The sequence below is a fragment of the Equus przewalskii genome, chromosome 5 (assembly GCF_037783145.1).
Source record: "Equus przewalskii isolate Varuska chromosome 5, EquPr2, whole genome shotgun sequence".
Classification (NCBI taxonomy): Eukaryota; Metazoa; Chordata; class Mammalia; order Perissodactyla; family Equidae; genus Equus; species Equus przewalskii.
In genome coordinates, this window is record NC_091835.1 from 81,770,792 (window position 1) to 81,783,752 (window position 12,961).

Sequence of the window (12,961 nt, forward strand, 5' to 3'; positions counted from 1 at the left end):
GGCAGGGATATTTCTTATTTTATACACTGCCACATTTCCGGTGCCTAGCACAAAGTACTCAATAAATGTTTATTAAATGAATAAACTTTATCTTTCTTTGTGAGTTGTAAAAGAACTTTGGTCACTACAGACTTTTCTTCCTGTTACTGCCATTGAGTGACCAAAATGGAGCCTGTCTGAGGAGAACATCAATTTATTTGGTCAACATTAAGATGTACTTTGTGAATACATTTATAGGTTGATATACTTCCTTTTGTTTCCTTTTTATCTGTGTATTCATAATGGTTGATAAATTTGATTTCAGCCTAGGACAATGAAAAAAAGTTTACACTTGACAGAAAGGATCAGTAAAACTAGTAACATTTTTGAAATTTATGTGAGTGAGAGAGAAATTTGGAGATGGTGAGTCGACAATGTGTTTATAAGTAAGTAGGAAGTTATCGCAAGATTAGAATTACTTCCTTGAAGCAAAATGTGATGGGAAATCATTAGATGATTTTGAGGGGTCTAGTAGTATAATTGATTTGATTTTTTAAGGAATTTGATTTTTACAATCATTGGGATAGTTAAAGGGGGAAGAGATGTCAAAACATTAAGGACATTTACAAAGACAAGTTTGGTGTGTTTGAGGTTTGAAGTGATCTGAACAAGAAAATTGAAGGAGACATGGCCAAACCAGGAGAATTTGAGAAAGAGTAGTAATGAGAAGCTGGTGGGGTGTAGATTATAAAGAAGGACCAATACCAGGTCTCAAATGGCTTCAAGATTCTGCCTTTTAGGGGAAAGAAGAATAAAGTTTGAAATACCAACTTGACATTATCATTGCTTTAGGGTAAAGAATGAGACCTGTACTTTACTCTCAGGTCGATCCCTAGAAAAGAGGCCAATGAATGGGGTGGCAGTTCTCTGCTGTGGGATGCTTTTGGAATATGCTTTCTTCTCTACAGTTACCTATTTGGCAGGGGAGGGAGGAGTATTTTCACTGGGGTTAACATATGTGTTATTTCCATTAGAATTGAAGGTAATTTGGATGAGATAAAAGATAGTGTGGTTTTAGAAATACTGAAATGATTTGGGGGAAGAAAAGTTAGATGTGTAAAGATGCTTTTAGAAATTTGAGGGCTTTTGGTTTGTTAAAACTGCTGTTTTTAGATGTTTTTAGATGGAGCGTCTTTTCTAAAACTTAACCTCAAGGATACATTTTACTCCTGTTGTTAATTTAATAGGTCTATCTGTTAATTTAATAGATGACAGTTGTCATAGGAAATTGGGGGAAAATTTCTTAACCGAAGTTGTGTAGGATGGAAAGTATACTGTTGGCTTTGTAGATATGTTATATTCTTGGGTATGTTAGCCCATTAGACAAGAGGCAGAAATCTAGAAAGATAGGAAGGGCAGAGTGGTGTTTTTCAACAGAATTACTGTTCTGCTCTTTGGCTTTCTTGTTATCCTGTTGCTCTTCATCCCCACTTGCTCAAGAACATCCTCTTCTCCAGCTGCCTGCAGAACTGAGCACTTCAGCTTAAATGTTAACACACAGAGTAGAATACAGAAAAGCACAACCAGCACTTCTCAGGCTTTCTCTGTATGTACAGTACTGTGCCCAGCTCCGGCATACAAACATGAATAACATATGGACCCTCACAAAGGCGCAGTCTAGTGGGGAATGTCTACAATTTACAGTCATGCTTTCAGAGAGATGCTTGAAGAGCTAGTTTTCCATTTAATAATCTCGACAAAAAATAGTTTTTGTGTACAGTCAAAAAATAATGCTACCATGGCTTTTCTTCATAGACATTAAAACCTGGTTTTTAGAATTGCATGTTTTAATTTTTTTAGATTTATTTTTATTTTTTATTTTTCCTTTTTCTCCCCAAAGCCCCCTTATACATAGTTGTGTATTTTTAGTTGTAGGTCCTTCTAGTTGTGGCATGTAGGACGCTGCCTCAGCATGGCCTGATGAGCAGTGCCATGTCCATGCCCAGGATCCAAACCGGTGAAACCCGGGGCCCCCGAAGTGGAGCGCACGAACTCAACCACTCGTCCACGGGGCTGGCCCTACATGGTTTTAATATCTTTTAGAATTCTTCTTATAAAGAGCAAGTAAAATGTTGTTTGACCAATTTATTTTAAGTAGATTGACAAGGCATCATTTTTTAGTAGTATATTGAACTAAATATAACTATTTTAAATTGTTCAAATTTTACATTAAAATTAATGTCATTAAAAAGTATCTCTTTAGTCCAAGTGTGTTCTCATTCTTAACATTTTATTTAGTCTTTAAGCTGTATTATTTCTTTTTCCTCTTCCCCTATTGAGTACTTTTGATCTACCTTTCAAAGTTTTTTCTTTCCTAGCATTAAAACCCTATTGCTCCAAAGAAAAATGTTGTCTAAAAATCCATTAGCAAAATCCCTTTGGATAATAGCAGGGTACATTTTTTCCCTTGCTTTTTTATTGTACCTTGTTAAACTGGTCTCACACATGAACTTTCTTAGAATCAGGCAGTTCCTGGTTCCTATGAGACTTCCTGTTTTCTCAAATAAAAATAGAAAAGCACCTCAGAAAGGAAACCTGGTCAGTGTGAACTACTCGTAGGCTCAGTTGGTCTTGGTTGTGACCTGGATGATAGAGGTCCACCGATCTGAAAGCTTTGGATCTTTTTGCCTGTAATTCTAAAATAGATGATGAGGAGGAGATTCTAAAATATCACCATGAGAGATGCTACATATTCAGCCATTAGCTTGTTTGTGTCTTTTTGGGGGGGGGTGGCTATAGGGATTTTGGATGGAAAGTGGTAAATCTTTTCCTTATAATATTTATCAGAGATATCAAGTTGTTTAGTACTGAGACTTAATTGTTAGCTACTTTGATCTATCTGTTTCTTGCCACTTTTCCAGATTTTATCAAGGATTAGGAAGGGTTTTTTTAATCATTAGAAGTCAGAATTATAAATGAATTATTCGGTTTTAAAGCATCTTAGATTTCCTCAAGTAGAAACTGCTTTTAGTCTACATTTTGAAGAGGAACCAAGTTAAGGGGGGAACAAATGATATGGTCATTAACAGTAACAGTAATATGTAACATGTGTAAAGTGTTTGATACTATGGCAAGCATTTTATTTGGTTTATCTCATTTAAGCCTTTCAGCTGTCTAAGGTAGGTATCATTGTTTCGGCCTTCCTTTATTGAAGAAGAAACTACAACTTAGAGTGGCTAAGTAGATGTTAATTCAGGGTTCCTTTGCTAGTGAGTAATGGAGCTGGGACTTGACCCCAGCTGTTCTGACACCAGGGCACCTGTTCACAATTATTACAGAGAAAACCACAAATTCAAAGTGAGAATGGTAAGTATAGTAAGTCTGAAAGATTACTTCCCTAGCCTTTGTTATCATCAGTTTGTTTACATGTTTACATTCAGTTTTAGCAAAATAACATGCTGGCATTTAAGAGGGCTTGTTTAGGGAGCCTCTCATTCTCATTCTTCAGTGATGCTAATAGTTTTCTTTTTTTCTTTCCTTGATAGTAAAAAACCCATTTGATGAAACATTTGGAAAAATACAGGTAAGTAAAAGATCATAATAATGATATTTTGTCTCCTGTTTTATATGATAAAAGTATTAGGATGACTGTCAACTAAAAAAACAGTAATTTTAAAGGTTCTTTTAGGCCAAAGCAATAAATTTTCTTATTTTGAGCATTCTTTAAGTATAGTATAATTAAATCTGACACAGATTTTTCTCCTAAGAGCTGACCTGTTTATCACTTTAGGGTAAAAGCCAACTGCCAAGTGAAATACCAGTGGTCTCTCATCTGGGGATCTGGTCTTTTTTTCCTGTTTCCTTAAGTTGTTGGAGACCCTAACAGTTTTTGTCATCTTTGCCTTCATCTTGTCTCTCCCTGGAGCTTTTGCTCATGGGCATGCCTATTCAGCCATCAGGAAGGCAAAGGATTTAGAAAGAAACAGAGTCCTTAGGCTACCTATTTATGATTCCTTTTCTTTTTAAGGGATCTATAATATTAATTTTAACCTAAAATTTTACTCCCATGAAAATATTTTTCACTTACCATCATTATAGGCACTTCAAAGATTAAGATATTTGAGCTTATAATACACAATTAGTTGTTAATTTTTTTATTATGGGAACTGACAGTAATATAGACCTATATAGAAAACATTATTTACTGTGCTGAAGGATGTGTAGTCAGATCCACAGAGTATTACTTTAGATTGTCAGAAAGTGGCACTTTCTAATGATTATTTTTAGTATTATTCTATTGCAGTGATATTTGTTTTTTAAAAAGTTATAATATGATACTATCAGAATAGTAAGTATAACACTGCTGCTGGCATTATAATTTAATGTATTTTTAAAAGGTCTGCTTTTTGGTGAGGAAGATTGGCCTTGAGCTAACATCTTTTGCCAGTCTTGCTTTTTTTTTTTCCCCCCTCCCCAAAGCCCCAGTACATAGTTATATATCCTAGTTGTTGGTCCTTCTAGTTCTTCTCTGTGAGATGCCACCACAGTATGGCTTGATGAGCAGTGTGTAGGTCCGCACCCAGGATCCGAACTGGTGAACCCCAGGCTGCCATAGTGGAGCATGTGAATTTAACCACTATGCCACTGGGCCAGTTCCTGGCATTATAATTTAAATTTGTATAATATACTCCTGAACATTGGGGGGAAAAAAGGCTTTATTTTCTTCTGTATAATTTTTCCCATGGGAGAAACTGAAGTTCTGAACCTCTAAATAATAGCAATGATTGTAGTGAAGATAATGGCAGTTCACCTACATTAGGTGCTTGTTCTGTGCCGGGCACAATGCTAAGTGTTTAAAGTCCATTATTATCATTTAATCGGAGACTTGATAATTGAAATTGAAAATTTCAAGTGAAAATATCCTTGAGGAAAAACTTGGCTGAGGATAGAAGAGGGAAATATATAAAGGTGACAGTATATGAGAAATTTGACAGAGTCACCCTACAGTTTTGATTTTTTCCCCCAAGAATGAAAACTTTTCCATCAGAAAATGATAGATGTGTTAGTAAAAGAAAGTCTGGACTTTACCAAAACAGACAGTTAGAAGGTAGCTATTTTAAATTATAAAATTATTTTTGTTTAATGAAAGGTTACTTGATAGCTGACTTTTAATATGGATTTATTTGTAGATGTTTAACGTGTTTTTTAGGGTGATTATGGAAGCCAGTAGTTAGAAACATTTCAAGCTGAATGTTAGGAGACAATCTGAAAAGCAGTCAGACTGGAAGAAGGTTGTAATGAGACTATAAGCCAGTGTGTTTCTATAGGAAAGTAACTTTTACATTTGATTTACATGCTTTTCAGATTTACTTGTAGTTTAGCATACTGTTCTTAAAGATAATTGAACCAAAGCCTTTCTGCTTCTTTCTCAAAATTGATTTGTTCACATTAGGAACATATTCCATAAAACCTATTTAGATCATTATTTAGTTGATCCTTTGGGTGGCACTTGAGACCCTTGTAGTATATATAAATGGTCATTTTGAATAAGTTACCATAGGAAAAATAATTCTTGAAAAATTAATGAGCCTTTTGGATGCTTAAATTCTTTGTATGAGAATGTAACATTTTGTATGTTATCTTATTCAGTATGAGATCTAGTTACATCTAATTAGGTTTTGTTATTTCTTCATCTACTCCATGTTAGTATCTGTGAGTCAAAAGATGAAGTTTATTCCCAGGCCTCTGATATTCATTAAAGTTGTAATCACAGAGGACAGGTGTCAAATTTTTGGATTTGAAAGGGGAGTGGGCATGGGCATGATCAGGACATATAAGACAAAAAGGAAATTGTCTCTTTTCCAGATAAAGGAGGAAACAAACTTCAAACTCTCAGTTACTTTAATACCAGAGCTTAATTAGGTTTACCTTGGTTTTATGTATCAAGTCCATAAGCTACACTATCATTGGAACTCCTTCTCATCCTATGATATTAAACGTATTTATTAGAAACAATTTTGTGGTTTAATGTATCACAAATGCGTAGCTTTCAGAATCCTGGATTTTAGCCCCTGCGGTTACTTTTTGATGTATGATTTTTGCAGTTTGGATTTTTAAGCTTATGAGAAGATAAGAACTGGCTTGATTCAGAATCTGGTTGAGATAGAGTTGGGGAGAAAAGAAGCAGAAGGGTTGGAAGGCAAGTAATCAGCTGAAGGAATGTCACTTGTCTATGTCAACCATCTCACTTCAAACTGGGGACTGCTGGTAGGATTGAAGAGCCTTTCATGAGTTTTCTTCTTCCTACTGTCACTGATTAAAGCTGGTTGACAAAAGCATGCCACCCATAGTGTGCAAATTTGTCTCTTCTGTCCCTGAACGTACAACATGAAAATATAAATGGGTGAGGTTACGTGTTGTTGGGCAATAAATGTTACTTTCCCTGCTTTTTATATTCTGTCTGAATTTGCTCCTCGTCATATTCATCCAGTAATCCTGTTTTGTTAGACACTTGAGAAAGAAAGGAAATAATAAAGACACAGGCCCCTTGTGAATCATGAGCTTATTTCACATAGTGCGATAAGCTATAATTACCCCCTTTCCTTTTCTGCCCTCCCCCATTGCTTGTGTTGGTCCCTTTTAATTTGATTGCTCTTCACTTGGGGTCTCATTGCTTTAGATTACTTGGCAGGGTGCTTAGACATTGCAGTAGTCTCCTCTCTGGTCTCCTTTCATATGGTCAGAGTAATATTCCCGATGCACAGTTTCTCTTACTTTCCTCTTCTGAAACTTGCAGAATGAAGTCAAACTCTTTTTCTCAGTATCTAGGGCTCTCTAGCAGTTGATCCCAAACTACTTTTCCAGTAGTTTGTTGAGTCGCACTAGCTACTGGTTTTGTAGGAAATAGAACCAGTGCGTTTGTGCCTTCATACCTTTCTTTGCTCATGCTGTTCCTTCTGCCTGGAATGCTCAATTCTACTCTTCCTGTGCAGCCCAGCTCAAATATTCTCTCTTCCATAAATGGATCTCCTTCCCCCCTCCCTGTTCTGTATTTATGCTATACTTTGTTTGCAGCTGTAACATAACACTTAATATGTTTTTTGCCCTTGAGAACAGGAGCCATCTTGTTCACTGGGTCTCTCGATTGGCTGAGAACAGTTCTTAACTCTTAGCAGATAGTCATTAAATGTTTGTTTCCCTTTAATGGTTCATAAATTTATACAGGGCCACTTTGGGAGCCTAGGAATGGTTGAGGGAAAAATCAAAGTGTGAGTACTCATTCCCTTATTACTAAGCAGTTGAGTCAGATTAAGACACATCATGAAGGGCAGTCTTGAAGGAAACAGTCTCCTGAGAACAGCACGTAAGCGTGCACTGTTGTGGAGGGATGAGGAGCATCGCTTTGGTGGATGAGGGAGTTGGTTGTATCTGAGACTGTGTTTAGTACTAACTTTAGTGCCAATTTCCTGATCTTCCTCAAGAAAGTAAAATATTTAGAGTGCTAATTTAGATTCTTAAAGTTTCTTTAAAAGATGGTAGCCCCTGTTTAAATATGAATTTGTCTTTCAGATTATGTAGCTTCTATGATTTTAAATTCATTTACTGTTTTTCTTTTTGAATAACATTATTATTTGCTACATATTTTTTCTTGCAATTGGATATTTTATAATAATTTCTTTCAATTTTAGGAAAGTAAAAAAAATCTTATGATGAACACTTTATACAAGCTTCATGATCGATTGGCACAGCTTGCAGGTAATGTTTTAATGTTAATAGTCTGTAAAAATGTTTTAAAATTAATTTGCACACATAGCATGCTATATTAGTAGAAATAGTTTTCCCCAAGTGCGGTCTTAGTTTGTGGAGTATTTTCTCTTTAGAAGTTTTTATTATCTATATGAGTGGATTTTTATTTTTATACATATATTTAGTCAGGGCCTTTTTCCTGCCTGCCTTATGTATTGGATGAATTATAGGTATATGCTGTATTATATAATGTGATTCTGAAGTCAGTCAAATTTCTTTATTGCATTAATAGTAACAAAAAATTCTGAAAGCTTAAATATCAGTTGAATTGGGTAAGCAATGTATTAGCTAAAATCCTAGGTTAATATAAAAGCACAGATTTTCCTTTGGTAGTTGTATAGGTGTGATTTCCTTGGATAAAGCAAATATATTCTAGAATTTTTTCTCCTGATTCATTGCATTTTCCTCATATTCTGCTCTTAGTAAGTCTTTGAGCGCTCTCAGGTATCAACATATCTGCAATTAGAATACTATAGGTGAATTGGTGTCAAGTTTAGCATATATAAGCTGTAGTAGCAGTTTATCTGTTTATTACTTTTTAAAATTTTTATATATTCTTATTTCACAAATAATCTGAAAGAAAAGACTTTGGATCCTCTTCTTAGAAACAGTTACAAGAAAAGAAAAAATGTAGTTTTCCAAACTTTTGTATGTAGCAGATCCTTTTATAGAAACCAGATCATTGGTGGAGCCTGGTAGGTAAACGTGAACTTCTCTGGTTGATGGAGGCAGTTAGGATCCTGACAGTTCCCATCCTCTCACCAGTCTTTGATTTTTTTCTTTGGGTCTTTATGGTCAGGATTTTTTTAGGCTCATAATTCTGTGTACATCACTAAAATCCTTCTTTGCATTGTCTGACACACTGTGATATTCGTACACTGCAAGCTAATAACATTTATTTGGTATACTGTAACACCCAGAAATAGGTTAAGTATATACTCTAGTTAGGAATTCCTGATGTTGCTACCACAAGCTTCTACAGCTTTCTCTATAGTATAAAGTGTGCTAGATCAGCGTAATCTGGGGTGCTTTTAAAGATAAAGCTTCCTTCTTCTAGAGTAGGGGTCAGCAAACTTTTTTCTGTGAAGGGACCAGATGGTAAAGTTTTTAGGCTTTGCAGGCTAGACTGCCTCTGTCACAACTACTCAGTTCTGCCGTTATAGCATGAAAGTAGCCATAGATAATACATAAATGAACGAGTGTGTCTGTGTTCCAATAAACTTCATTTATAAAAAGCAGGGGTAGGCCAGATTTGCTGTATTGGCTGTCGTTAGCCGACCTCTGCTGTAGATCTATGGAATCTGATTCTGAGGATGCATTATAAAGTTTGAAGACTGACTTGTTCATCTAATAGGTATTTCTTCTCTTTTTACAACCATGACCATTAAAATCTGTCTACTTGAACAAAACTGATAAATGGAACGTGGTTGCTTTTATGATGGAAAAATTAGTCAAGAATTTAACTTGTAGTTTCATGTTAAAGTTTTTTTTAAAAAACTAGTTGAAAGAAACAGGGCAGGAAAAACTTACAATTGTAGTTTAGTATAAGGATAATTGATCTCTAATAACCACAGATGGCCTGAAAGAAAAGGCTGTGAATTTTTTTCTTATAAATAGCTACAAGAAAAGGAAAATGTAATTTTCCAAACTTTTGTATGTAGCACATCCCTTTGTGAAACCAGATCATAGCTGGTGGCTTCTAATTTCCCTGTTGATCTGTGTTACAATAATTTTTAAAGCATGTGCACCCCTTGCTAAATATAGGCTTAGTTATACTCTGAAAATGCACATTTTGCTTCAAACTTTTTTGAACACTTGAATTATTAGCTTTAGTAATAGATGTATAAGTTAGCATAATGAATTTTCCCCCTCGAATAATAATACATCTGTGGAGGGCCTTCTGTGTGCCAAGAGCTAGGCATAGGCATCAGTGTGACGTGTTCTACCCTGGCTAACAATTCAGTTGGGAATATAAGAGGAAGATATATTCCCACCTAGAATGAAATGCACTTAAAGGTGGTGGTTTATGTAAAGATACTTGTTTGTTTATATTACTTACTGGAATTTTTTTCTAGAAAATATAAATAATATTGTTCATCTTTCTTTACTAATTCTAATAATATAACCTATAATTGTGTAATTTCTAAGATATTTTGATTAATCATATTTGTTCTGTTTAACATAGTACTGATTCAAAATTAATAATATGCTGATTTTTCCAGGAGATCATGAATGTGGCAGTTCTAGTCAGAGAACACTTTCTGTCCAAGAGGCAGCTGCATATTTAAAAGTAAGCACTGAAATTAAAATTTTAATAGCTATATTTTTAAAGTTTATATAAATTGTTACAACTTATATCAAAAGTACCATGCATTTGATTACTTTAATTGTACTCTTAAAAGCTTGCGGGGCTGGCCTGGTGGTGCAGCAGTTATGTTAAGTTCACACATTCTGCTTTGGTGGCCCTGGGGTTCACCAGTTTGGATCCTGGGTGTGGACCTGCTCACTGCTTGTCAAGGCATGCTGTGGCAGGAGTCCCACATATAAAGTAGAGGAAGATGGGGCATGGATGTTAGCTCAGGGCCAATCTTCCTCAGCAAAAAGAGGAGGATTAGGGGCAAATGTTAGGTCAGGGCTAATCTTCCCTCAAAAAAAAAAGAAAAAAGAAACTTGGATTTGCTGTTTGGTGTAATGTTAGCAAGATAGAGAAAGTGAAATTACTAAAGTTTGTTTTGGAACATTCTCTATGAGAGAATGCACGTTAATTTGGAAAGGGTACGAACATTGGTGAGAGAAATTGAAATAGGTAAGTAGCATGTAAGATAGCAAGTAAGCATCTGACCATTGTCAATTATTTCAAATCTTCTGCCCTGGGTTAATTTCATCTCAGGGTACTGAGAGAACTTGCAGGTGAATTTTCTAAAGCACTATAAATAATCTTTAGGAAATTCTAGGTGAAAGGAAAGATACCGGAAGGTTAAGATGGACAAGTGTCATTCTGACTTCAGAAAGAGGAAAGTGAATTTTGAAAAACGTGGGGAGCTTGATGTCAGTCCATTTCCATAAAGATACGGATACTTGCAAATGGAAATACTGATCCTAAGGTGTTGGCGTGGGTTCATCGTGAACAAGTCATGTCATACAAACTTCATTTCCCTTTTTTTATTGTAGTGAAAAACACATAACATGAGATCTACCCTAATAATAAATTTTTAAGTATACAGTACTGTATTGTCAGCTATATGTGCATCATTGTACAGCAGATCTCTAGAACTTTTTCACCCTCTGTGACTGAATCTCTGTACCCGTTGCGCAGCAACTCCCCACTTCCCCCTCCTCCAAGTCCCTGGCCGCCACCATTCCACTTTCTGCTTCCGTGAGTTTGACTACAGTAGATACCTCACAGAAATGGAATCATTCAGTATTTGTCCTTCTGTGACTGGTTAATTCACTTAGCGTAATGTCCTCAAGGTTCATCTACATTGTCACATGTAACAGGATTTACTTCTTTTTTAAGGCTGACTGATATTCCTCTGTGTGTGTGTGTGTGTGTGTGTATGTATCACATTTTCTTTATCCATTGATCCATTGATGGACATTTAGGTTGTTTCCACTTCTTGGCTATTGTGAATAATACTGCAGTGAACAGAGTGCAGATATCTCTTAGATCCTGTTTTCAGTACTCTTGGATAAATACCCAGAAGTGGGATTGCTGGATCATATGACAGTTCTATTTTTACTTTTTTGAGGAACCTCCCTACTAGTTTCCATAGCGGCTGCACCGTTTTACATTCCAAAAAGTAGTTTACAAGGATTCTCTTTTCTCCACATCCTCAAAAATGCTTTTTTGTTTTTTGTTTTGTTTTTTGATAATAGCCATTCTAGCAGGTGTAAGGTGATATCTCCCTATGGTTTTGATTTGCATTTCTCTGATGATTAGTGATGTTGAGCATCTTTTCATATACCTATCAGACATTTGTATATCTTCTTAGGAGAAATGTTTATTCAAGTTCTTTGCCTATTTTTAAGTCAGGTTATTTGATTTTTTTTGTTATTGAGTTTTAGGAGTTCCTTATTTATTTTGGATATTAGCCCTTATCAGATACATGATTTGCAAATATTCTGTAGGTTGGTTTTTCACTCTGTTGATTGTTTCCTTTGCTGGGCAGAAACTCTTTAGTTTCATGTAGTCCTACTTGTCTGTTATTGCTTTTGTTGCCTGCCTGTGCTTTAGGTGTCATATCCAGAAAATAATTTTCAAGACCAACGTCATGAAGCTTTTTCCCTGTGTTTTCTTCTAGGAGTTTTATAGTTTCAGGTCTTATGTTTAAGTTTTTTTGAGTTGATGTTTGTGTATAGTGTAAGACAAGGGTCCAGTTTCATTCACTTGCATGTGAAAATCCACTTTTCTCAATACCATGTGTCGAAGAGACTATCCTTTTCCCATTGTGTGTTCTTAGCACCTTGTTGAAGATCAGTTAACTGTATGTGCGTGAGTTTATATCTCTGTTTTTTTCCATTGCTCTGTATGTCTGTCTTTTTCCTAGTACCATACTGTTTTAATTATTGTACCTTTGTGATGTGTTTTGAATTCAGGAAATGTGAGGCCTCCAGCTTTGTTCTTCTTGCTCAAAGTTGTTTTTGCTCTTCAGAGTTGGAAGGTTCCATAGGAATTTTAGGATTGATTTTTCTATTTCTGAAGGAATGCCATTGGGATTTTTATGGGGATTGCATTAAATCTGTAGATTGCTTTGGGTAGGTAGTATGAACATTTTAACAATATTAAGCCTTCCAATCTGTGAACATGGGATGCCTTTCCATTTATTTGTGTCTTGAATTTCTTTTAGCAATGTTTGTAGTTTTAAATGTGTAAGTTTTTCACCTCTTGAATAAGGTTTGTTCCTAAGTATTTTCTTTTTTTTTAATGCTATTGTGAATAGAATTGCCTTGATTTCCTTTTTTGATTGTTGATTTTTAGTGTATAGAAATGTAACTGATTTTTCTATGTTTTTTTTTAACCCTGTAACTGTGCTGAATTTGCTTAATTCTAACGGATTTTTTGTGGAATCTGCAGGGTCTTCTATATATAAGATCATGTCCTCTGTGAACAGAAATAATTTTACTTCTTCCTTTCCAATCTGGATGTCTTTATTTCCTTTTCTTACCTAATTGCTCT

The 12,961-nt window shown here is 35.3% G+C and overlaps 1 protein-coding gene across 1 annotated transcript in view; it reads left to right on the forward strand.

Moving 5' to 3' along the window:
• The window catches only part of LEMD3 (LEM domain containing 3), a 67,104-nt gene that overhangs the window by 27,069 nt on the left and 27,074 nt on the right, over positions 1-12,961 (forward strand). Inside the window, exons 2-4 of the mRNA XM_008535034.2 lie at positions 3,525-3,562; positions 7,668-7,734; positions 10,008-10,075. Of these exons, the coding sequence (XP_008533256.2) occupies positions 3,525-3,562; positions 7,668-7,734; positions 10,008-10,075 (173 nt within the window). The remainder of the gene's footprint in view (positions 1-3,524; positions 3,563-7,667; positions 7,735-10,007; positions 10,076-12,961) is intronic.